This window comes from Antechinus flavipes, chromosome 1 (genome assembly GCF_016432865.1).
Source record: "Antechinus flavipes isolate AdamAnt ecotype Samford, QLD, Australia chromosome 1, AdamAnt_v2, whole genome shotgun sequence".
NCBI lineage: Eukaryota > Metazoa > Chordata > Mammalia > Dasyuromorphia > Dasyuridae > Antechinus > Antechinus flavipes.
This window is the reverse complement of record NC_067398.1, coordinates 701,644,304-701,671,995: the sequence shown is the minus strand read 5'-3', so window position 1 is coordinate 701,671,995 and position 27,692 is coordinate 701,644,304. Positions and strand designations below refer to the sequence as shown.

At 33.6% G+C, this 27,692-nt stretch overlaps 1 protein-coding gene across 1 annotated transcript in view; it reads left to right on the top strand.

Moving 5' to 3' along the window:
* MED13L (mediator complex subunit 13L) overlaps positions 1-27,692 on the top strand; it is a 332,823-nt gene that overhangs the window by 175,741 nt on the left and 129,390 nt on the right. The window contains exons 3-4 of the mRNA XM_051976088.1: positions 9,824-9,908; positions 24,852-24,935. Of these exons, the coding sequence (XP_051832048.1) occupies positions 9,824-9,908; positions 24,852-24,935 (169 nt within the window). The remainder of the gene's footprint in view (positions 1-9,823; positions 9,909-24,851; positions 24,936-27,692) is intronic.

The window sequence follows — 27,692 nt, the reverse complement described above, 5'->3', positions numbered from 1 at the left end:
GCAGTGGCCAATGTGGTTACTGAATTCAGTGTTCAGGATAATAGGTTTCATTAGTTTTGATGCCTGAGGTAAAAAATCAGTAGGTGGGAGAAAGGAGTGTTTTTTGATGTCTAGACGTTCATTTCAGCTGTTGCTGCAATATGATACATTAAAAGGAAATATGTAACATAGCTCAGAGGAAATATGTATTCTTTGAAAGTAATTCCACTTTTAAACTGCATTCGGCAGTGTGACCTGAATTCTAAAAGCATATGGAGCTGAATTTTCTATAATGTTTCTGAATCCGGTGCCCCTCCCTTTTCTTGTTTCATCCTCCCCTCCCCCTCACCTTTTTTTAAACTTCAAGTAAAGTGTGTCAGTTTCAGTTGTTGAATTGGAATGGCTATCTTTCCAAGATCTCTGCTGGGAAACATAAATCCATTGAAGTATATGCCACTTTGATATTTTGCCATGTTGACTTTTTTCCCTGAACCTTTTGGTTTTCTTTCAAAGAACCTTATTAATTCTGTAAGGAAGCAAGTTATACAGTATTGAAAGAAGTTGCATTACAATTTTGGGAAGATTTTTGAAAAAAAATTTAGGGGACTTTTAGCCATATTTTGCGCATTTAAATCCTTTATTCTACATTCCATCTCTCTTAACTCGGTGGTATTTATTTAAACTTACCTAAACTCATTTAAATTATTTCCTAGAAAATTTAAAATTATTATTGACCATTATATGACCATTAAGGATATTTTCTTTAGGACCACATTTTTCTTTCCTTCATATGTAGCCAGGTATAATATAAAGCTTTGTTCTCCTTGATTTGGTTGCCTTTTAACTAGTATTTATGTAGATGTACCAGGCAGAAAGGCACAAAACAAGGCCATTAAGGAGCTCAGAGAGACAACATGCAAATACTATATACAAATAAGAATTATATAGGATAACTGGGGGATAACTATAGAAGGATAATTAAGAAGAATAGAGAAAGATTTTTTTTTTTTTTTTTTTTTTTTTTGCAGAAGATTGAATTGAAACTTGAAAGAGGCTGAGGAAGCTAAGAAAAGGAGTTATTGATGGGAGAGTTACAGGAATAGGGGCAGACAGTTGGAAAATATATATAAGAACCACCAAGCTCGTGGAATAGGGAGCCACTAGAATTTATTGGATATGGGTGTTCTGGGTTGATGTGGACAGACCTGCATTGTAGGGAGATAAGTTTGACAGTTGAGTGGTTCTACTAGTAATAAGGGCAAAGAAGATTTAAAGAATACTGTGGTGTTGTCCTCTTTTTGAGAGAAATGCTTGTTTCTGTTTTCTTAATCACCAGTTAACATGATCCAGGTGTTGCTTTTTTTTTTTTTTTTTTTTTTCTGTTTCTTCATTCTTAGCCTATTCTCTCCAGGACATTTCTGATCCTGCTCAGACCATGTTATCTAGATTGAATTCTTAACCTACTATTGTTCTTTAGGTGGTGGGTAGATTTTTTTTTTTAAAATTAAGGGTGGTTTGGCTTGAGATGAGTCTCTGACCACTAGTAACACTTCTCCAGCAGCTCATTAGAATAAGCCCACTTTACATTATAATATTCATTCTCATTAATTTTTACCAGTCAGAGTTGATTATTGTCTGTTGGGAGCACCTCCTCTTCCAAGAGTATATAAATGTTGATTGACCTCCATGATTTGTCTTTTGTTTATGAGAGAAAGCCAAGTGACTATCATAATATCTACTAACCATAATTAATAAAATTAGTTTTTTTATGTAGAAATTATATTTTTTGAATTTTTATGTCATAGCTTGCTATTATTGATATATGTGTACAATTGATAAGCTCTTGGCTTTTTTCTTGTTGATGTCTTTTAATAAATTTGTACACTATCCTTAATTAGGATATTGATCTGACCCACTCTCCTTACCTCCCAGTCAATTTAGGCATTACTTAATGTAGCCCACCTTTCACTCCAACACCAAATTCACATATATTATTGGATATGTAATTGGAATGTCAACTCTCAGGCTTCCATACAGTGTAGCTAAGAACTCTCAGCTCTTTTAAACTTGGTATGGGTTTTAAATGTAAAACATTTATTCAGAACTTTATCAGTAGCTTATGAATCACCTTTAATCATAGCATCTATTGCCAAGCAGCTCTTTTCTTCTGTCCAGTTTAGACTTACACAGTTTTTTCTTTGACCCCTCTGCCTTGTCCATTGAATCCTCCCCTATGATAAAGAATACCAATTAAGCAAAAGCATCTGAAAAAGTAATTGTATCTGACTGTGTATACACATTTCATTCCTAGCTGTTCCCAATCTGTTTACCATGGAGAGGAAGGTTATTTGATTATTTTGGCAACTGTTGTTAGTTTTTCAGCTATTCACTATCAATACACTTTAATGGATCTTTTGACTGTACATATATTTGGATGCTAATGATTTCATTTTGGTCAGTTAGTATAAATCTTTCTGTTTCTCTGCATTTTCCAGATTTCTCATTTAAAAAAACAAAACAAAACATGTGATATCCACTTATTTTTAAAACATTTTAGCTTTTTCATCCATTCCTCTGTTAGGTGAGCATTTGCTGTATTTTAATTACTTGTCCCCAGAGTGCTTTTATGTTTTAGTGTATCATGGATTTTTGTATCTGTCTTTGACTTCCATATTAGCTTATTAATGGTATTGCTATAAAAGTATGAAAAGCTTAGTCACTTTGTTGCATACTTCTAATTTCAGATCTAAACAGTCGACCAATCCACAGCATGACAAAAAGTGTATTAATGTATCTTCCTACAGCCCTTTCAATATTGACTTGCAATTTTTTTTAAAGATGACTTTTGTGTAGTAGACCATGACTAAAAGGATAGAAATGTCTTGTGTCTCCTTGTCTCATAGGAAATAGGATCCTAGGCATTCCTATCTAGCCCATTCTGCAAGAGAAGCATTAGAAAGACGTCCTTTCCTCCTTATTCTCTCTAGGAGCACATCTAAAATCCTTTGCTTATCTTTAAAAGTTTTTTTTTTTTTTTTTTTTTTTTTTTTTATAAACTTGCTTCTTCCATCTTTCCAGTTCCCTTAGACCTTACCCATGGAACCTGTGATCCAATGTCCTTGTTCTCTTTTTTTGTCCCTTGAAAGACATTCTATCTTCTAAGCATTTGAAGTCTAAGTCTTGAAGTCTCTCCCCTCCTTGGATGGGCTTCCTGGCTTTCTTCTAGCTTTAATCCTACTTTCTTACAGATGGCTTTCCAGAATCCCCTTAATCTTAGTGTCTTCCCTCTTAGATTATCTCTAGTTATTAATTGTTGGTATTAAAAATGTGAACTCCTTGAGAAGAGAAATTGTGTTTTGCCATTCTTTGTATTCCCAGAACTTAATTGTAGGTGCTTAATATTCTGCCTTGGCTCCTTGAGAGCAAGGATTGCTTACTCCTTTTTAAAAATCCCCTTCCTGTTTGCTAGGCACTTTAATAAATGCTTTTTTGACTTGACAGGACTTGACTTCCCACCTCACAAATTAGAAATGAAGATAATAGTAATTTCGATGATGTAAAATTTTTTTTAAAAAAGCAAATTTGAATTGTGATAAAAGGTGATGAAAGAACCTTGAGAGAAAAGGTTTTGATGGACTTGGGGAAAGCCTCCTGTGCATGGACACTTCCCTTCCCCACCCCTCACAGTGATCTCGAGGCTGTAGGAGGAAAAGAATATATAAGCTATCTGCCGATCTGTATAGTGCTTACCAGTTATTATTTATCATGTCATAAAAATTAATAAATGTACACTTGTCTACTAAGTGCCTTATGGCTCACAATTTGACAGTGGTTAGCTTTTTTTGTGTTTCCCCCCACTTTCTGGGAGGTGATCATCCACAAGAAGAGAGAGCAGTCTGTTTGTAACTGAGGTTTGTGATAGGCTCTGTGACAGAGGAATTTAAAATTCTGAATCTTGTGCCTTTTCAGGGTTGCCATGGAATTAATTGTACAGATAATGACCTAATTCAGTTTTAATTTGCTTTTGCTCCTCTTTAAGTTAAATGACTTGTAAATGCTTAATAAACGCTCAGTATAACAACAGAAAATGTATACGAAGAGAAGTTTGCCTTAAGAGTCTAGTTTTTCTTTCTTCCTTTTGCTCTATATAACTTCCCAGTCTTCTCTAACTTTGTGAACAAATATAACACTAACCCCCCCCTCCCCCATTTCAACTACTATGGATCCTATTACTTTATATTCTTCCCACACCTAGCAAACAAAACAAAACAAAACAAAAAACCCAAACACTCTGATATGATCCCAAGCAGTAAAATCTGAAAATGATAGTTGTACTGTTCAATCTTTCCAAACACTTTCAACTTCTCCTTTGCAATTATATTTTGTATTATGAGAGTTTCAAACGGAATGGTACCCTTCAAAAGTTGTCCAGTTTTGGGTGATATTATTATCCAGATTTTATTGCCTTTAAAGCTCTTTTAAGTTCCTTAAAGATGTGTTCTGTGTCTTAGTTATTTTTTTTCAATTCCCCAGACTCTACCATAACAACTCACAACATTCATATTTTTCCCTTAAGGTTTGCTGAATGGAACTTAAATTTAGGACCCAAAATTGATGTTTATAATACAAAATCTACTGAGAGATTATTTAATGTTTTATGCTTTAATGTGCAGTCATTCAATTCAATCAAACATTTATTGAACTTCTGTTCTGTGTAAAATGTACTTCTAAACTTTTTCTGGAGACATCCATGTTCCTCATTTTCAAGAACCCTATAATCCAGTACTGAAGGCAGTAACTTGGGGTCCGTGAACTGGTTTTTACAAATACTTTGGTAACTAGAAATAATTTATTAAATACCTGTTGTTTGTCAGGAACCATATAGGGCCTTGGCATACACATATGAGACAGCCCCTTCTTTCAAGCACCTTACATTTTACTCAGGGTGAGAAACCATGTACATAGGTAAAAACAGGTTATATTAAAAAAAAAGAGAGATGACATGGGTATAAACAACTGGGGAAATTGGGAAAGGATCTATAGAGATAGGTATAGATAGATAAGAAGATAGATGTCCATTTGTTTATCTAAAGAAGATCTATCTAATTTATATTTTTTATCTATCTAGACATATCTTTCTATATATATAGGCACACAACATAGACATGGTTAAGGAGAGATGTCCCGTATATGACTATAAAGTGATACACACACACATACACACACACACACACAAAGCAAGAATTATGGCAAGATCATGTTTTAATCCTAAGAATATTTCCCTTATTATTCCTGCAAAGGGTGTTTCATGTGCTGATGAAATTGTATGGTCTGGTGTGTATTGACTCATTAGTAATTATAATGCTGTTGATAACTATTATAATTGACATTTTACTGTACTAAATTATAATATTTATTAATAATTGTAACATAATTATTAAAGAGCCTAATACCATATAAAGGGTTTTAAAAGTATGTTTTCCTTTATGTTATACATTCTTCTCCTAAATTTTGTCAGATTTATTTTGCCTGAAACGGAAAATTGTGTATATTCCTTTAGTAATAATAAGATAAATTATTTAGGCAATATAATTTAAGATTTATTTGTGAGTATGTTGTTTAGATTTTTAAATGCAATGATTTCTTGAAGAATAACATATATTGTGTTTATTTTGGGCCCAGACCTATGATTTTATAGATGGGCGAAATCTTTTCTGGAAAACCTTTGCAGAACCTCCACTTATCTATAACTCACTGTCCTAGTATATATACTATTATATGTCAGAAACCAGACCTTAACTCTGACTCCTAAGAAACACGCCGCCTTCTCCCCAACAATTAAATTTACCTAGTATTGTTTTATTTAACTGAATTTGTTCTGTATTTTTGTTGTTCCTTCCTGATGTTTCTTTTATGAATGAGCATACAACTTCTATCCTTCTATTTTGTTGGTTCTACTTGTTTTTTGGATTTAAGAAATGGTGTGTATGCTTGAAGTTATATTCATTTGATTTCAAATTAACACTTTAAAGGTATTCAAATAGAGTTTAGATCAGTTTATATCAATGTTCAGCTTGTTTGGGATCATTACAAATTTGTTATCTAAACTTACTTGAATCTTGGCACATTAATTATTTTTCCTTCCTTGATTTGTTCTCTCTTCATATTTTCCTTAGCAGATACTACAAACATCCATCTTGTTCTTAGAACTTTCCAAGAGTACTTATCCTTTTACTTTCCTTTGCTCTCACTCCATCCCTCCAAATCCTTTTTCATTGTCCCTAATTCTCTTTTTTGTTTCTGCCTCTGCCAAAGAAGTGGACTTTTTCCGTTCCTCTTTTTCATCTTCAGTTAACACCTTATTCACTGCTTTGCTAGTATCCCTTACAGATATGCTTAGTTTTCCCCCATCCATTAAACAACAAAGACCAAATACTTCCTATGACTAATTTCTCAAGCTAGCCTATATCTGTTCTAACTTTCACAAACTCCTTGGGTGTAACTATGCCCTTTACTTCATGTCTACTACTCAGTCCCTTGTAAAAAAACAAAACAAAACACCACTTAAATGGAATAGACTACCCAATAATCTTTTGTTCATCCTGTTCCTATATCTTTAACACTTTGTTCCCTCTCCTGCTTTTTTTTTTTTTTTTTTTTGAGTCAGCTGACAAACGTTTAGTTATGTACCTAGCATATTCCATATATTGATCCTACTTCAGGTCTTATCCCTTCTTGCCTAGGTTGTTATAGTTGTCTATTATTTAATCCTTCCCCTTTTTAATTCATCTTCTTGATAGCATTCAAACTGATCTTCCTATAATAAAGATGAAGGAACTTTAAAAGCTGGCTGGTTTAGACATATCTTTTTATTTTTGAAAATAATTTTTATTTTCAAAACATATGCAAAGATAGTTTCCAATATTTATCTTCGCAAAACTTTGTGTTCCAAAATTTTCCCTTCCCCTCCCCTCTCCTAGACAGTGAGTAATCCAATATCTTAAAACATGTGTAATTCTTTTATATATATTTCCACAAATATCATTCTGCAAGAAAAATCAGATCAAAAGGACAAAAAATGAGAAAGAAAACTAAAAGCAAGCAACAACAAAAAATAGGTGAAAATGCTATGTTGTGATCCACCCTCAGTTCCCATAGTACTTTGTCTAGGTGTAGATGGCTCTCTTCATGACCATATTATTGTAAGTGGTCTGAATCATCTCATTGTTGAAAAGAGTCACATCCTTTAAAACTGGTCATCACATAATCTTGTTTCCCTCTACAATGATCTGGTTCTGCTCACTTGACTTAGCATCAATTCATGTTTTTCCAGTTCTTGCCAACATAAAAAGGGCTGCTATAAACTTTTTGTGCAGACACATCCTTTTGTAGATAAGGAAACTTAAGCCCAGCTGACTAAAGTGCCCAAGTCATGGAATAGATTTTGGATCTAGCTCTTTTGACTTTAAACCCAGTCCCCCGTCCAATGTTCTACACCTACTGTGCCAGATCTGACCACATCTTCTTACTTCTCAAAAATCTTTTATGCCTTATTTTTGTCTCTAGGATGAAATACAAATACGCATGCCATTTGGATTTCTGGTTTCATTTCACACATATTTACACATAGTCAATTTTATACAAACCCGTTGTTTGCCTTGCATCCTTATAACATTTCACAAGGGGTCGTCCCCTATGTCTCTTCTCTTCCCCAGAGAACTTGCCTCTGAGTACACCTAATCTATGTATTGCCTTCTTCAGAAATCCTCTTGTGCACACTACATCTTTTCAATGGCTTCACCCAACTGTGATTCCACTATGTATTGGCTTATTCTTGTTTAGGTCATATACCCCTATAAAATACAAACCTCTTCAGGGCAATTCCTGTTTTCTGTTTGGGTTTTGCACTTCGTTTAAATCAGTAAGCAGCTGCTGTGTAACAGGAATTCTGACAAGACCTGGATGTAGAAAGAAAAAGGCAAAAATAATCTTTGCTCTCAAGGAGATTCCAATGCAGGAGACCACCTGAAAATAAAGTTGTACATACCAGATCCATGTGGGGAAAATGGGAGGTGGGTGCTTAGTGGGGAAGTCGCAAGCATTAGGAAGGACCAGGAAAGTTAGAAGTTGGGTTTTTAACTCAGATTTGAATAAAGTCAGGGAATTCAGCAGATTGTGTTGAAAAGTTACTTATCCTTGCTGTTTTCAGATATGTGTTTTAATGAATATTAGATCTTTCTTAGATCCTATAGGAGCAAAGCTCATGACTAATTAACGTTTAAAGCATTTAAAACATTTCTTGAACTAATTTGATTAGAAAAAAATCTTGATATTTTTTGAGGATACAATAATATAGTGGAAAGACCTTTCTCTTTTTAACTTGTATTTTTATTCCAAGTTATATAATATTGTGTTCTCTTCTATTATTTTCCCTGAGATAAGAAAGAGTGAGAGGAAATTGAGGTTACTCTGTAAATGTAGTTTTTATTCTTCCAACTACCTTGAGTTGAAATAATGATTTGTAGAAAAGGAAATTGACTTCTTGCTCTAGAGCATTTTGTACTTGTTTATACATTTGTTAGGAATTCATAAGACACTGACTGCTAGATTCCTTTATTACCTTTTATACATGTAGTTCAATATAGAACCTCAAAGGCAACTTTCTATTTATAATTCTATTATTAATAATGATATGAAACAACTTGACAGATTGCTGCTTATGGAACTTTTAAATTCCTATTAAGAAAATGAGTTTTATAAGATGTAATTCTGTGAATTTCTCAAAGCCAAATTTAAGAGATTGGGAATAGAGTATGTGTGTTTTCATCTTAAGGCCCTTAATCATTCTCCTTCAAACCAGATGCATTGCTCATGGTTATTTTACGCATTTTATCTTTAGGAAGAAAGTTAAAATGACATTTTGAGATTAACATAGTGTGTTCCCCATTTTATTTACTTCCATTCTCTTCTTGTGTGGTATAGTAATAATAATAGTCATCATTATGGTTTATTTATTATATTATTTGTTATAATATAATATTATAATGGTAATTATTATAGTAATAACCACCATTTTATTATGCTACAACCACCATTTTAGAGTTGAGTAGTGCATGGTCATTGCCCTGGCCTAAAACTATATTCTGGTCTTGTCTTTCCTATCAATGCATTCTCTTACCTGGAATTAATTGCCTTCCTTGACTATGCAGAAGAGAGTGAATCAGATAATCTCAGTGATTCCATGTGGAAATAAATTTTAGTGACTCTTAACAATAATATTACCAGTACACTAATTTTCCTCAAACAAATTAAAAACATATTTCTCCTCTTCATAGAATCTTACCCCGAATACGTATGTAATACAGTGGTCAGGAGATTCTAAATTTTATAGTGTCACTGTTCTATATTCATAGGAATTGTAAAGATGATTTGAGAATTTTTAAATCTACCATAATTTAATCAATTAATATTTGTCAACCTATTTCTTAAAATTTATAAAATCTCTAGGAGGAAGCCAAAATAATTTAATACCATAACTTTTTTCCATTTAGAGCTTTAGAAAGATTCTCTCTCAACTGTCTCCTCTCTCTCCTCGTGTTTTGTTATTAAAAGTAATACTTTGAACAGATTTTCCCCTATCCCTTTGTCAAGTGTAAAAGTGAATTTTAAAATGAAATTTTAATCATGTATGTATTATTTTGTGTAATATACGTCAGATTTATATGAGGAATGTGGAAAAGACCATTATTACCATATTAAAGAAGAATTTCTTTCAAATTTTCCTCTTTCTGTTTATTTGGATGTCCTGCTTAATAGTTGGTCTGTGTTTTGTTTTGTTTTATAGTAGTGGAGGAAGGACTATGGGAGAATGGCCTTTCCTATGAATGTAGGACCCTGCTCTTCAAAGCAATCCACAACTTATTAGAAAGGTAAGAGAAGCCCTATTGGATTTTTTATTTTTGGCATCAGGGTAGGAGTGTTTAGATTAGTCATACCCAATTCTGGTTTTGAGATACCCAACTGTATAAAATAGTTTTATTAAAGGATGTACTGGAAGTTTCCAAAAATTCCCATTCTAAATTGTTTTGCTGTGTATTATTATTATTTTTTTTTTGTCATAAATTTTCAAGGACAAGGTAAACCTGGGTACATTTTGCCATTCTCTTACCTTGGATACCCTATTCTGTGAACACATGCTATCTCAGTATTCTTGAACTACATTTGCAATCACGTATTCAGCAACATTTAAGAATAAAGTTTTATTCTATTAATCGTTCATTAAACAGCCATTGATCCAAAAGGTGTACATGTCCCACATGAAGGCCTTTGCTGATCACTCCCTTCCAAGTATCTTGACAGCCTTAGTGAACTGCTCATAACTATGTGTAGACCTTCTTTAAGGAGAGGCAGGAGGAAAGTGAGATCCTAGCTCTAGACTTAACACACATTCCCCGTTTTGTGTGGCAGAAGTACAGCAAACAGAAGTAATAGATCAATATGCTGAAAGGATTTGAACTGGTGATTTAGATACTCAAGGTAGCATTTCTATTGAAAAGCTATTACCACCTACTTAGGTGGCCACTGGCACTAGCCCAGTGAGCTAGTAAATGGTTTTTCACCTGGAGCATCTACAGTAATCACCCTTTTCTTTCAAGGAACTGTTAGAGTGAATTACTTAAGATTCTGCAGTTCCTTGAAGCATAGTTTAAAATCTTTCCTGTAGAAGTAGGAGATTGATGATCATTCCTGAGCATACATTTTTTCATAAAAACTTTGGATAAAACCTGTAATGACCGCGTATTTAAAATCAGCCAGAGTCAGGAATTCAGGTTAAGGGAAAAATCTTCAATATTTATTGAAGTGAAGAGGTGAATAAAGATTGCAATAGCAAATATAGGCAAGAAAGATTGCGATAGCAAAGATAGGCAGTTGCGACAGGAAGCCAGCTAAGAGAGAGCGACGCCAGCCGAGCCAACCGTGGCAATGGCAATCCCAAAAACCTCTCTTCCCTTTCCTTTTCCACTCCCCTGCCTCCACCCACCAAAATCGTCATTTCCTATACAACACATCAGGACTTGCACAAAGAGTGGGTGGGGGCCATTCTTTCTCCAAGCTTATATATTAATAGAGTATGGTCCAATTACTATTTAGCCTCATGTGCTTGGGACCTCAGTGCATCAACTCAAGCCTCAGCCCATTACAAAAACCATGTCACAGAATTATTATTCCTTAGATTAATGTTTTTTAAAGATATATTTTGGATGTTATATTTAAAAGGTTCTGTCGAAAAAAAAACAAAAACTGTAAACCAAAATTTCCTCTCCAAGGATGTTGTTTTACAAAAGAGTAAATTTAGCTTTATGGAACCAGAAGATGAAACACAGGAATTTTGTTGTCATTTTTTTTTTTTTTTGCTCCTCTTCTACTTGAATACTGCTTTAAAAGTACAAAAAGGACCCACAGGGTGGAGGGAAATTTTAAGAATTCATTACAGTTCATGAAGGACAAGGAAAAAAAATCCAGATTTTTTTTTTTAAATAAAAAATTGGTTAGATGAATTTAAATCAGTGTTTTTCATGAACTGTATTTTATAGAGGAGTAGAGGACAGAACCAGTGGGATTGGTCTAGGCTGGGGATTAGATAATAGAAAGCATTAAATTGAGAGTAGGTAGGCAAGTCTTTCTGTAAGACTTTTGCATTTGCTTCCTTTTGGTGACCAAAGCTGAGTAACTTATAGGATCTTTTTGTAAGAGTCCATATAACCTTGGTAATTTTACTGAATATTTGTAAACTTCACCTAGGTGGCTCTTGATCCACAGTTAAGACCTAAGTTACCTAGTGGTAGATAATATTTTGATTTTGTGCTATTTAGCAAAACAATAAAAGAATTACCTCCCTTCAAGAAAATTGATTTTGGGCTACAGACATGAATTTCATTCACACCTTTGTGATTTCTTGAATCTGACACACATTGCGATAAATTAGCATTGTGTTTCTCCAATGGATCCTTCATGCTTCTCAAGAATTTAAGGGTGATGAAAGAAGAGGGGAAAATATAAGCATGGAATAAATTCCATGCTAAATAAAAACTTTTTTGGGTTTATAAAGAAGTATTTTCATTAAAGTTGTTAAAATTAATCTTTTCTGATTGAAAGTCTTATGATATGTGAAAATGTTAGTGTACATTTTTACATTTTAAAATTGTAGTTTCTTATGCTAGACATATAACCAGTGTATCCAGTTCATTAACAATCATGAATGTAACTTGGATGAATAATTCCATTCTTTATTTTATTATTGACTTACCTTCTTTCTCTTTTGTGAGAAAGGAGTTAAATTAGAATGTGGCAAAATAATTTTAAACTTTAATTCTCAACCAATTAATTTCAAATTTCCAAAAATTCATATTTTATTGCAGCAGTGAAATTTATTTTTACACAGTTGAAAAAGAAAAGAATTATAAAATTAATTATGAGTGTGATTGTGATTCATACTTTCAAAGCTCTAGCTCTTCTACATTCTCTTTTTCTTCACTCTCCATGATCTAACTTCCCAGCCCTAGGTTCTTAGCAACTCCCTCACAATCCAGTCTTGTGGATTCAGTTTCAAAGAGTCACGTGCTCTAATTGTTTCTTTCCTTTCCAATTAATTAATTCTTGCTTTTTGATAGATTAATTAATTGTTTTTTCCTTATTATCTTCCCTCTTAGATTCCCAATCTAATCCAATCAGGTATGAAATTGATATTCCTCGAGAATAGATCTGATGATGATACTCTCTTGTTTAGTTTCCATGGTTCCTTCTTGCCTCTCAGAACAAATCTAAATGTTCTCTTCATCACTGACCCGAACCTTCCTTTCTAGACTTTATGTTCATGGATCTTTTTCATGTACTTTTCTGTTTTAGCCAACTTGGCCACTGGCTGTTCCTTGTAGACCTGTCTCTGTGACTGTACAGGGTTTCCCTTTTGGTGGGTTTTTCTCCCCACTTCTGCCTCTTTGAACTTCTAAGCTTTCAGGGCTTGATTAGGCTTAGGGCAGGAAGACCTGGGTTTAAGTTAGGTCTCAGACACTAAATGGGTAACAACTCTTTCTGTCTCAGTTTCCTTAACTACAAATGAGGATAATAACAGCACCCACCTCCCAGGATTATTGTGAAGATCAAATGAGATAATATTGACAAAATGCTTGGTATAATGCCTAGTATGTATTAAAAGCTTAATTAACTTCCCTTGTCTCTATCTTTCAGACTCTGCCGCAACTCTGTCTTCCCTACTCTGACTTTCCCTCTCTACCTGCTCTGCTCTGCCGCCACTCTCATTGTGCCTTTCTCCATCTTTTCCCCAACCCTGTCCTACTCAAATGACTTTGTAAAATTCCGTTGCTAATTTTTGTCTATTTTATGTATTGTGTGTGTGTGTTTCTAAGGCAGACTGTCAGGAGGAGGGTATATATAATGCTTATCTAAGTTTAAGAATGGTCAATTTGATAATCCCCTTATTGTAGAATGTGGGCCCCCTGTACAGAAAGAGTGAATGTGCTTCCTAAGATAGAGGACAAAAGGCTCTCTAGCTGATTGACTGAGACTCAGGAGAATGACTTGTTTTGTCCCTTCCCATCATCTCTAAAAAGGAACTGCAAGGTCACCCCTGGCTCTTTATTACAGTCTGTTTCTGTCCAACAACATATGACAGAAGGGATACTATGTGGGGGCAGGGGAAGAAGAGAAGGATGTTGCTAAAGAAGATCTGCTTCTCTGCAGTCATCATTGTTCATCACCTAAACATAGTGATCAGAAATGCCAGGACCCTGAGTGGACATGTTTCCATAGCTCTCTCCCTGTTTTCAACTAAAATTTAGAAAACACTTACACTTCTTGTTTCTATTTCTGCTTTTCTCACCCTCTTCTCAACTGCATTCTGACTTTCAAACTTTTTACCCTGGATTCAACTCTTATCTCTGACATTTCCGGCTTTGATGATTCAGCTGAGTGCTGAAGGTAGCCATGTACCACTGTAAATTTCATTGAAGATCCCCGGGTCCTTGGCCAAGAGATCAATCCTTACTTGGGAATATCCCACAGAAGGGAAAAGACAGCTCTGTTCTCTGTCTCTATTCTCAGATCTTTTTGTCTATAACTCTATATTAATATGTCAACTCAACAGAATGGAAACTCTTCAAAGGCAGGTGGGCCCACAGTTTTTTGTTTTTTTGTTTTTTTTTGTTTGTTTGTTTTTTGTGTGTGTGTGCCTTAGTGTTCCCAGCACTTATTATAGCGTTTTTCATAAAGTAGGTGTGAGAAATACTTGATGCCTTTTGCTCCATGGAGAAAACATTGGAACATCCACAGTAGTTAACTGGACAGATTATGCTCATTGTTTTGCAAAGTCCACACCACAGGGTGGTGCTGTGAATGAGAGGCAGTTGTGGCTTACTCCACAGATCCCTGGCTTGGAAGCAGAGAGCCTGGGTTTAAATCGTGGCTCTTTTGCTTGTTTCCCATGTGATCTTGCAGAATTCACTTACTCTGAGCGAAATGTTGAACTAGGTCATTTAAGAAGCACCCATTAAGTATATGTCTGACATCTTGCCAGACTTTGGGGTTTAGTAAGGCAAAAACACTGTAATGGAGTAGATAACATGTATCTAAAAAGGTGTGTGGTGTTTTTGTAGTAGATGAAAGGTTACTGGAGAACCAGAGAGGAAGAGATTAAATCTATGATCTTGGGATAAATTTAAATGAACATAAATTTAAATAGTTTTTTTTTTTTTTCCTGGATCATTTTGGTCAATTTGTGCATCTATGAAGCTTTAAAAAAATATTATTTGCACTTGTGTCTTTTTGTTTTTTTGTTTTGTATTATTATTATTATTATTTTTTGGTTGAACTTAAAAATTCCAAGAGGATGCCTCCCAGTAGTGATTTATATATCTATTGTCTGTCTGTCTATTTATCTATCTATCTATGTCCATATCTGTAATCTTTTAACTCCAAAAGGCTGTACTTGTTAGTGTACCAAGAGGCAGATTATTACAATGATCTAGTTTAAAAAAATAACTGCCTAGAACAACATATTCTTTTTTCCTATTGATGGATGAGTTAGTCATTTTGTAGCAATGTCTTGTAAAATGTTTTAATTTCAACAATAAAATGACTTGCTTGCTGTTTAACCATGTTCCCTATCCCATTTAGTTTAATAAGATGGCTGACTCACTTTATTTGAAGCTTGTGTTCCCATGTAACTAAACTTGGAACCAGTCTTGATCCTGACCCCCAGCACTACTCCTACCTCCCAAGAGTTCTCCTTTGTGGTGGAAGACCTAGGTTGCATCAAAACTTTACTTCTTGATCACTTGGAGAAAGGTGTGGGGGAAAGCAAACAGATTTTTAGATATCCTCCAAGACAGAAAGACTAGGAAGGAAGGGGAAAAAGCATACCACTTTTTAATGGATTAAGAATAATAACCCTTCCTTAGTGAAAGATTGTTAACTAGATTCTCAGAATGGGAAAATGTCATTAATTTGAATGCCACTAATGCAGATTTTGTGGTAATTTAAAGTATGGTAAGCTGATGAATTACTGTTTGATTATCTATCATGAAAGGCTTGCTTAACAAATTGGTAATACTGAGATCACCGGGAATGTGTTTCTTATTTAAGGGAACAGATTTTTGGGTATACTAACTTATAATCTATATGCAAATGATGCTGCTAATGGCAAATGATTCTTATTGTTCATTAAAGAAAGTCTAGTAGGAATGATTGTTGTAAACTGTATATGCTCAAAAGAATATTTTTATATATGCTTATATGTATATGCATATGGGCATATTAAATAATTGATTTTTTTTTTAACTAAAATTCAATATCCTCCTTAGTTCAAAGTAATGGTATGCTCTTCTTCTGGATAGTAAAATTTCTAATTTCAAACTTAAGGCTTTCATAGAAGACTTGATCCTCAGCAGTTTGTTCAGCAGCTGAGATGGAGTGGTAGACAAAGACAGGAGATAAAATCTCATTTTAACTGCTTTCCAAATTTTGCAATACTAGTTTTTCAAGTTAATAAATATTTATTGTTTTCCTTCCCTTCACCCTCAGAAAAAAAAAAAAAAAAACACAACACGTTCATTGCTTATGCCCCAAATCTTAGTCTTATTCTGCTTTGCGATTTATCACATCTTTTTTAGGAGTTAGGTATTTGTCGTCACCTGTTCTTTGGAATTATGATTTCATTGCATTGATCAAAATTCTTAAGCCATTAAAATTATTTATCTTTGGAATGTTATTATATAAATTATTTTCTCGTTCTTTTTAGTCTGAATCACTTGATATACATCTTTCCATTTTTCTCTGAAACTATACAGATAATACAAGTAACTATCTGTGGGGGCCAAGGAATTAGAACTGTAGCACTGAAAATTAGCAGAATACTTTACAAACATTATCTTATAGTTATCCTCACAGCAACCTTTGAAGATAGGTGTTATTTAAAATTTCATTTTACAAATGAAGAAATTTAGGCAAAGAGAAGTTAATTAACTGTCCTGGACCACTTAGCTAGGAAGTATCAAAGGTTAAATTTGAACCTAAGACTTCCTGATGTAAGGTCAGTGCTCTGTTTCCCATTCCACCCATCTGCCTCCACACATTTATATACTTGCCATTCCTTAATAAGCAGATGCCACTTAGTTTTCCAGACTTTTTTTGGTGCTGTGAAAAGAGCTGCAAAAAATATTTGTGTATTCATATTTTTTTTTTCATTTTTATTTTCTCTTACCTTATCTATATATATTAATTTATCTATGTTTACAAGAACCTGTTTTGTTCTTCCCCTAGAAAAGAACTTGGCTTTTGTAGCCATAATATTTAACAATTTTTGGTATAAAGTAAGGACTTAATAAATGGGGTTGTAAATATGAATTAACTTGAATTATTTTAGTATTCAGTACTTAGTAGATATAAGGCAGCATGGTATTGAATAGTTCAGGACCATGTGACATGTTTTTTTCTGTGGATCTGTCAGGTCTGAATAATTATGCTCTGGTTAAAATAGACTTTTATGCTGTCATTCCTAGCTTGTTGTACTTATTATCATACTCCAAGATAGACACACATATACACCAACTTCACCTCTGTCAAAGAAACATTCAGGAACTGGTGATAATTTCCGGGAAGTCAGGCCATTCAGAAGCTCATTTAATCATTTTTAAAAAATACTGCTGTTGCCACGTGTGGTGACATATGAAAATCATGAGCTAGTTGGGAATCTCTGCTCTGACCTGTCTGGGTAGGCAGGATCTTGACTTGGCTTAAGGGTTATTAGAATATTTTTATTTTTAAAGTCCTTTAAAACAAACCTTTGTTGATTTTTACCCTGATATTAATCATTACTTCCATTAATTGCTTAATTAATTGAAATAGCTATAGATATATTCTAGCACTTCCTGTAAGATCAGGGAAGAAATGAGAATGCCCAAATATCACAATTATTATTCAGTATTGTACTAGAAGTGTTGGCTTTTGTAATAAAAAAAGAAAAAGACATGAAAGGAATTAGAGTAAGCAATGAGGAGATGAAATTTTCACTTTTTGTAGATGATATGATGGTAAACTTAGATGAAACCAGAGAATCAATCAAAAAATTACTTGAAACAATCAGCAAAGTTAATTAGCATTTCTATACGTCACTGAAGAAGTCTTGCAGCAAGAAATGGAAATAGAAATTCCATTTAAAATAACTATAGACAAAATAAAATATTTGGGTGTCTGCCTGCCAAGACAAACCCAGGAACTATATGAACATAATTACAAAACACTTTTCAAACAAAGACAGATCTAAACAAATGGAAAAAATATCAACTGAGCTAATTTAACAAAAATGACAATTTTGCCTAAATTAGTCTACTTATTCAATACCAATCAAGCTGCCCCCAATCTTTTTCTTTTTTTTAATAGCACTATAAAAATAATGAAAATTCATCTTGGAAAAGAAAAGGTCAAGAATTTCAAGGAAATTAAAGGAAAAAAAATGCAAAGAATGATGATCTAGCAGAACCAGACCTAAAACCCCATTATAAAGCAGCTGTCATCAAAGATTCTGATACTGAGTGAGAAATAGAAATAGAGAGTGGATCAGTGGAATAGGTTAGATACACAAGACACAAGAATTAATTACTATAGTAATCTGCTATTTGATAAACTTAAATTTCTGGGATAAGAACTCGCAGTAAGACAAAAATTGATGGGAATATTGGAAAATAGTTTGTCACAAACTCATCATAGATCTACATCTCACACTTAGTACCAAAATGAGGTTAAAATGAAAACATAATTTAGGTGTAAAGGGTGATCATAGCAAATTAGGAGAAGAAGGGATAATTTATCTATCAGATACTTGGAGAAGGGGGAATTTATGGCCAAAGAAGAAATAGAGAACATTATGCAAAGTGAATAATTTTCATTATATTAAATTAAAAAGGTTTTGCACAGACAAAATGAATGTAGCCAAGTTTGGAAGGAAAGCAAAAAGCTGGGAAACTGTTTCTATAGCCAATGTTTCTGTTAAAAGTCTTATTTTTAAAATATATACCGAAGAGAGACAGATTTATAAGAAAACAAGTCAATCCCCAGTTGATAAATGGTCAAAGTGAAAAAAATTAAGACTCTTTAGTCATATGAAAAAAATGCTCTCTATCACTATCGATTAGATTATTGCAAATCTAATTCCAAGAAAGAGTTTTCAAGTATTAATAATCATTTTGTTCTTTAGGCCAGTCAATAATCAATAAATTGATTGTCAGCAGTTTCTCTTAGTAATCAAAATTTCAGTATCTTGGACTATCTTAAAATGTCTTCCTGACAGCACTTTATTTGGATCTTCCCTAACAAGGAAATGGCAACCCTGATTGATTAATGTTTAATGAGGAGGTGGGCTAAGAGCGCTCAATCCTTTCCTGATTACCACACCATTGTGCTTAGAGAGGAGAGAGGTTATCTGAGAAATGATACTTGGTCTTAAGAATTCTGGGCCTAGATTCAGAAGACCTAAATTGAAATCTGACCTCAGAAACTTAATGGCTGTGTGAACATGGGTGTTTTGAACTCTATTTGTCTGTTTCCTCATCTGCACAATGATCCAGGGAAGGAAATGGCAAACAACTATAATATCTTTGTTAAGAAACCCTAAGTGAGAAAAAATGAATTGAGGACGGCACCTAGATTTTAAGTCTTAAAAACTAGGAAGACAGTGATGCCGTTGACAGTAACAGAAAAATTAGAAAGAGGGGAGGTTTGGGAAAAAGTTCAGTTTTGATGTTAGTGTATTAAGACAATGTGTGGCATGTGTCCATTTTGAAACATCCAATAGATCTGGAAATCATCTGATAGAGCTGGTAATTAAATTAATTCTGTGGAAACTAATAAAGAGTATCAAGAGAAGTAATGCAGAACAAGGTTCTGGGGCATATTCCCCAATTAATGGCCATGCCTTGGATAAAGATCCATTAAATGTAACTCTGAAGTTATGGTCAAAAAGATGATCATAAAATGTTAGACAGAAGTGAGACAGCATCAAGTAGAGGAGAGTGATTGACCATGTGTAGTCTATACAGAAGTCAAGAACAAACATTATTATGCTTAAGACATTTTGTGAATATTGAATCCTTGAATTTGTTAAAGTAATTGTACTTCAAAAAAATGGAATTGTCATATGAAATTAACAATATTAGATTTTGGTACGGGGGACTTTCTAAGTTGATAGCTAGAGTTGTGGTGACTCATTTTTCATTCATATATCTTAGGTAGTCCTTACTGATTTTTATCTTTAGGAAAATTAAAATATTCATTTGAAGTGATATTTAGTTGGATTTTGTTTCTTGGCAAGTTTGTTCCTCAAATAAAATTGGGAAGAGGGCCAGAAGATTTTTGATGTCTTTCAAATATTAGAAAATTATGGTAATTGAATAATATGCCAGCTTCATTTGACATATATGTGTTTCACACACATACTTAGGTACAAATGTCAGTGATTTTTTTTTTATCTAATTGATGTGTACATTCTCTTCAGTGGTATCAATTACATTTATGCTTTCTCATTCTGTGTAATTCCTCTCTATGCTTCTTTTATAGATTCTCCGGAGATTGTCTCTGTATTCTTTTACATTTTATGGTTAATCATGCAGTACTTTGAATGTCCATTTGCCATCTCTTCCTCTTGCTATGTGTCTCACTCCTTTTCTGAGCATACATTTTCTTGAGGCTATTTTTTCCACTACTTATTGAAATGTAGGTCATTGTTAGAAATATGTTATAGCTTACTTGTAACCACCAATGCGCCTCTCCATTGTCCTTTGGAAGTCCCACAACTTGAATTCTTTAGAGATTGTAGCATTCCCGGAATCACTTTTATATAGCTTTACTGGGAGAACATTTATGTTAGGATTGTTTTTTGCCTGGGGTGCAACTTGTAATCATTGAAAGCACTGTGTAAATTGCCAAATGAAATCCAGCCTGCTGGGTTCTCCTATTAAATCCTGGTCCCAACTGCAGTGCTTGTCTCTGATACATGCATAACTATACTATCTCAAAGAACCCTCCGTTGGCATTCTCATCAGCTTCTATGGGTTCAATTATCATCTCAAAATAGATGATTCTGAAAGGTATGTAACTGTATTTCTAGCCCTGTTCTGGCTACTGACCTTCATTCCCACTGAGTAATAGGTTGCAAATGACTTGAAGATTTTGAGGGGACATCTTATTAGATAGTTCTACTTGAATGACCCATCTAAAATGGAAGAATTTATTCCCTCTCCCCCTCTACTTGCAGAAATCCATTCATCCAACAGTTCATGATTCTGTTGAGGGTTCCATTGTAATTATCCAGTTTTGCAACCTTGAATTCATTTTTAAATGTTTCCTCTTTTCTCCCAAATTCCTACCTCCATATGCAAATAAATCATCCAGTTCTATTGATTTTACCTTTGTAACATATCTTGTACTTGTCCTCTTATCTGACTAGAACAGACACTGGCTTTCCGTACCTTACCTTACAGCTCACCTATTACCAGTAGCTGTCTAATTTGTCTTCCTGACCTCCAGGCTCACTTCCCTCTAGTCTGTTGTTCACTAAACTGCCAAACTGATATTCCAAAAGCACATTGCTGTTCCCCACTGTACCACCCATCCCTCCATTTAGCATCTGTACCACTTCTGTGGCACTTCCTTAATCTGGCATTTCAAGCCTTCCCCAAACTGCTGCCCCCTTAGCTTCACTGTTTTATTTCATATTATTCCTATTCACACATTCTCTAATCTACCCAAGCTCCTACTTGTTACTAATTGAATGTGACATTTTTCCTCCCAACATGTTCCTTTCTGTAACCCCATTTGCAGAGCGCACTCACTTCATTTTTGCTTCTTAGGATCCTTAGCTTCAATCCAGTCTTGCCTCTCATGCCATCAGGCTTTTTGCTTCTTCTATTCATGTTCTTTTTCTGCGCTAATTACATATTTTAATTTATATTATTTAAATGTTGTATTTTCCCTGTAGAATGGAAACTCTTTAATAACAGAGGTTAGTTTTCGTTTTGTTGTTGTTTTCAGTGACTTCTAAAGCCTCTTCTTAGGGTGAAAAGAATGAATTGGCCTTTCAGAAACATATCTTTCTGAGTCACAGGTATTTTCTGTCTTTTTTCTTTATGGAATGGTTTTCTATTCTGTTGAGTTAGTGAGGGGCTCTTTTAACACTGAAGTAGACTGCACTGTGCTGTCTACATAAGGGATCATTTGGAGAATCTCATTATCTCTAAGGAATCCCTTTTCCTTTTTCACTGTCTAGGTCCATGACTTTGGTGACCTCTTGTTTTCTCCTTTTCATTCGTAGTGAATACAACATTATTTTCCCTAGTTGTATTTTTCAAACAATCTTATTTGAATGTAACATGCACATCAAATATCTCTTTAATGGAGAATGTTAAGCCTGATATTTTTTCTATCATGTAAAGACTAGAAAGTGTAATCGTCAGGGCTTGTTTTTTAAACACATTTTTATGACCATTTCTTTAATATAATGTGTGAACCTTTCACTGTTTTTGGTATCTTTCCTTCAATAAGTTGTCTTGTAGAACTATCCTTCCAACATATAATTGGTCAAGGGTTATTTAGAAACGCATAAAAATAAAAATAAAATATGATACTGCAGACTATTAGCAAACACTTTAGAATTTGTGCCACATAAAAGCAATACAAATTAAAACAATACCCGGAATCTACCTCACAGGAAATTCTCAAAGAGGACAAAAGATTGAAAGTGAAAATTGAAGGGGTAGGAGGAGAGTAAAAGGTTGCAAATGACTTGAAGATTTTTTTTGAAAGATAATGAGTTCTCTTGAACATGCTGAGTTTAAGAAGCCTATGGGATCATCCATTAGAAAATCCTAATAGTCATTTAGTGATGTAGAACTGGAGCCCAGGAGAGAAGTGAGGGTTTTTGTAAAAATATGAAAATCAATCTGTAGAGTGATCATAATTAATTTCATGATAACTAATGAGGCCACTAAGAAAAAAATATATAGGATAACACCATGACTTTTCAAAACAGACTGAAGAAGAGTGGCCAGTCAGTTGGGAAGATAATTGAGGAAATTGTACTAAAAAATCATCCATGAGGAGCAGGTGATCATCAGTCTCATATACTATAGAGGAGTTAGGAAGCAGACAGACTGAGAAGAGAGCAGCAGATGGGGTGTGGAAAAGAACACTGGTTACTTTATGAAGAGCACTTCATTTGTCAAGTCAGAATAGATTTTAAGGGATGGAAGCAAGTGAGAGGAAAGAAAGCAATAGAACAGTTGTAATCCTTAACAGGAAGAGGGATACAGAAAATAGAGGTCAAATCTGACTAGATTGTTGAATGCATTAAAGGGACCATGGGACCATTCTGGAAAGAAGGGTAGGAGCCAGATTGTAAAGAGTTTTCAATGTAATATTGAAGATTTTTTTATTAATTCTTAAGGCACCAGGGAATTACTGCAGTTTTATGAACAGAGGACTTACATAGTTTTATTTATGTTTTAAAAGGGAAGAGAAGGAAAACATAATCATTATCTGGTATCTGCTACATGCCCGTCACTGTGCAGAAATATAACCATTCTAATAACATCACAAATAATGAGAGATGGCATTCTAAAGATTATCTCATTTGATCGTCATGGCATCTCTAGGAGGTAGCTAGGTAGGTACTATTAGTACCACCATTTTACAATTGAGGAAACTGGAAGAAACTGAGATTAAGTAATTAGCTTACCTAGGTTTCTTGTCCTCCTTCCACTTCAGAGAAATTCATTCATAATACACAGACTCAGTGTCCACAACAGCTACTAGTCCAGATGTGTCAAATCTTAAATTGTATTATCAGCACATTATCACCATTTCCCCACTGTGTCCTTGGCTACCCTCAGCTTTCCGATGTGAAATCAGAAATCGGCATTTGTTATTTTTGCTACTTGTTGCATCATAGTGATTCCCAGACATCTTTCACATGAGCTGTATGGTCATATTGTTTTAATTTACGTTTTGTTGTTTTTTCTCAGGACAGAGAACTCTTTTACTCATGTCATCCTTTCTGTAAACTCTTGAGATTCCATATTCATAATTTATTCTTTTTGTGATCTTATTTGTGTGTTCTTTAGGGTGCTGCTATAAAGAATCTGTAAGAAAACGGAATAACTTAATTGGTTAAGTATCACTAGAAGGCAATATTGGATAGCCTTGAAATCTTAATGTTGTATAGTTCATATACCAATTGAAACAGTAAAATAAAATGTCTGAGCCAGTTACTGAAATTTGAAAAAAAATGATCTCCAAATTTTATTCCTTCATTACTTTAAGACAATATGTTTTCTGATCAATTCTGCTGGACATGGCTCTCTTCAACAATGAGATGATTCAAACTGGTTTCAATTGTTCAGTGATGAAGAAAGCCATATACACCCAGAGAGAGGCTTGTGGGAGCTGTGCGTGGATCCCAGTATAGCATTCTCACTCTCCCTGTTGATGTTTGCTTGCATTTTGTTTTCCTTCTCAGGTTTTTTTTTTTTTTTTCTTTCTAGATCCGACTTTTCTTATGAAGCAAGATACAAATTTGTATACAGATATATTTTAATATAGTTAACATGTATTGGACTACCTGCCATCTAGGGGAGGGAGTGGGGGGAAGGAGGGAAAAATTTGGAACAGAAGGTTTTGCAAGGGTTAATGGTGAAAAATTACCCATGCATATATTTTGTAAATAAAAAGCTATAGCAATAAAAGCAAAAAAAAGAAGGACGGAGGGAAAGAGGAAAAAGTAGGAATGAAAGGAGGGAGAAATAGGTAATCTTTTGTATATAAAAAGCTTTAATAAAAAAGATACTACATCTTTATAAAAATAAGTCAGTATGTATTAATCTCATATGTAACAAAATAGATTGGATTGCTTTGAGAAATTTTAATTATTTTGAACAACGCAAGTGCAAGTTCCATCAACATTCCCTTATTTTTAAAATGAATGATTACTGTGTTTATTTTTTCTTTACTTTTCTTTCCATTCTATGATGCAGTTCTCTCCCTTTATCTTTCTATGTCTGTGTCAATGTCTCATCTGTTTTTTTTTCCCCTTATTTACACTTTCCCTGTGATAGGGGTATAATGACACTTTAGAATTGCCCAGTATATGCATAAAAAAACCAGTACATCCATCTTGTAGTACAGAGTGATTTGAGTCAGTTTGCTGAATTAATTGCTTCTTTCAAAATCAGTCTCATTATTGAAGTGCTTTAAAAGTGGTTACATTATTGTTAAAAAAAAAAAAAACCCTCACTTTTGATTGTTTGTAGGTGCCTAATGGATAAAAACTTTGTCAGGATTGGTAAATGGTTTGTTCGACCCTATGAAAAAGATGAGAAGCCAGTCAACAAAAGGTTAGTAATATATTTACTTCTTCAAAGATGGACTTGTCTCTTGGTTTGTGCTTCTCCCTTCTCTTGATACCTATCTTTGTGGAAACGAACTAATTTTCTAGTAGCTTTAACATCTTTGGAATATGCTAATGTAGTTCAGGGTCCCATGATATATTCTGTATTGAGCTAGAGGTGAGGTCAAATGATTGTTGTGATCCCTGTATCCAAATGATTGATTGCTAATCTTTATGGAATTGGAATATTATGTTTGAATGAAATATTCTATCCTAGGTTTTCTTCAAAAATTGTACTATACACAATGTATAATGTTAGTTCATGCTTTGTTTTTTTGTTTTAAAATTTGAATGAATTTCAAAATGCTGATGTTATTGGTGATGTCTTTGCTATGAAAAAAGCTATGTTGTAATAAAGTGATGGTTATTATATCTCTAAATTATGTCAGTTCCTTTAGTGATTTAGTGACTTAACAGATTAACTGATACTAAGCATTAAAATTTTTCTGAATCTAGGAAGAATCATTCTAAATTAAAATCTAAATTCAGATGAAAGAGAATTCCTAGGAGGCAGGAGTTGGATTGCTCATTTCAAGAAACAGAAAATTGGTCAATTTAGCTGAAATGTAGAGTATACAAAGGGCAGTGTCATAAAATAAGTATGGAAAGTGGTTTGAACCAAGATTATAAGAGGCTTTAAGTACTAAATTGAAGATTTTGTTTTACCCTAAAGGTATTAAGGAAATACCAAAAATTATTCAGATGAAAAGGAACTTAGACTTTTGTTTCAGAAAGATTCTTGTGGCAATTATATGAGGCATGAATTTCAGGAGAGGAGAGAAACTGAATGCAGGAAAACCAATTTGGCTACTTCCCCCTGTTAGCTATGGGGAAAAACTGCTGAAGACATTCATTATATGTCTAAAATCTATATTTTTAAAAAGAATTTTTTGTGAAGCATTTTCAAAATGGTATATGTGAAAATACTTTTTTTCTTAAAGGAAACATAAAATGTTATACTGAGTCATAGAATTTATGCTTGAAAGAGAACTATGTAGTACCTACTATAAACAAGGAAGAACTCCCCTTCTGCCTTGTAATTGACAAGTGGTAACTGCTCTCCTCTGAAACACCTATTTAATAGAGCCCTTTATCCTAGTTCAAACTGGGAGTATATTTGGAAATATATGAAAAAAGAAATTGGGGTAGAACGTAAATGTTTTACTGGCAAATGGCCAGTAGCTAAGTCAATAATCTGCTATCTTTTACTTTTACTTTAAACAATGTCAAATAGTTCCACTGAATGTGTTGGTGAAAGAGGCATCATCATTTGGCTTGTTAAGATGGAATCCTAATGTTGAATAATATTGATTATGTTAAAGATTTTCCATTGTATGACATTTCAAGCACTAAAAGAATTCTTACTTAAAATAATTATCATGTTTTTATAGGGATAATATTTGAACAAAAAAAAACATAGTGAAGAATAGAGAGTAGAATTATGTTTTATAGGTATAAAAGTGACATAAAAACAGCGATAATAAGTATTTTTGTAATTATTTCTTTCCTGACATTAGTTTTTATTATTTAAAAAAAAAAGACTTGAGGAAGTCCTAAGAGATATTTAAACATCTATTCTTTCATTTCTTTGTAGAATAAAGATTTTCTTTTTGGAAATGCCAAATTTCCAAAACCTTAAAAAAATATGTATTTTAAAAATATCTCCTGAAAAACATACCCCTATTTAGTGTACAGTTTAGAAGGTGTTATAATCCGTCATCGGTTCTAGCACTAAAAAATGAATTTCTTTATATTAAAATTTGAAATCATAAAATCATCATAAAAGCATCATAAAATGTATAACCTCTACCTTTTATTTTGGCTCTAAAAAAAGTTATTGTGTGTTGACTAACAATTGTTACCTTAAACAATTGTGAGTTTAGAATTACCTTTCTAGACTTGTTAAGGAAAAACAGGATTCTACTTTAAATTTTTAGTATAGATTTAGTTCAAAGAAGGTGGTATTTCAATAATCATTCACTAATCAGTTCATCCATTTATCATGTAAATGTTATTTTATTTAACACTATCTTTTTAATATTTTGTAATTCTATCATGTCTGCAAGATTTGTCTCTTTAAAACAAAGAGTGTAACCTCGGTGGAGAAAGTAAAGATAGAGAAGATTGAGAACCTTATAGGAGGAATGACAGGGAAGCTGATGTAGATCCCAGAGAAGAAAGGGACCATGTTCTTAAGCTCAAAAATCTAATAACCTTGCCTATCCTGCATATTGAGGCAATTAATCACACTTTGTGTTAAGTGTTAAGTGTTGCCTGTACCTATTACCACACCTTTGTATTTTTTTTAAAGGAATAATTCAGGTTTATAGAGATATAGATGAGTTAATCATTCCTAAGCTTTCGATCATTAACTCTCCTGCTTATTTTAATTGGTTGACTTCCCTTATTGTATACATTTAGAAGTATAGAATACTTACTATTAGTCAATTTTGACTCTTTATTTGTAGACTACTAGATTTAAAGTGAAGTCCTGGACTTATTAGCATAATTCATCCCCTTATTTTTATTTATTTATTTTTTTTACCTTGAATTTTTTTTTTTTTAATTTTTATTTAATAATTACTTTATATTGACAGAATCCATGCCAGGGTAATTTTTTTTTTTTACAACATTATCCTTTGCACTCTTTCTGTTGCAATTTTTTTCCCCTCCCTCTTCCACCCCCTCCCTTAGATGGCAAGCA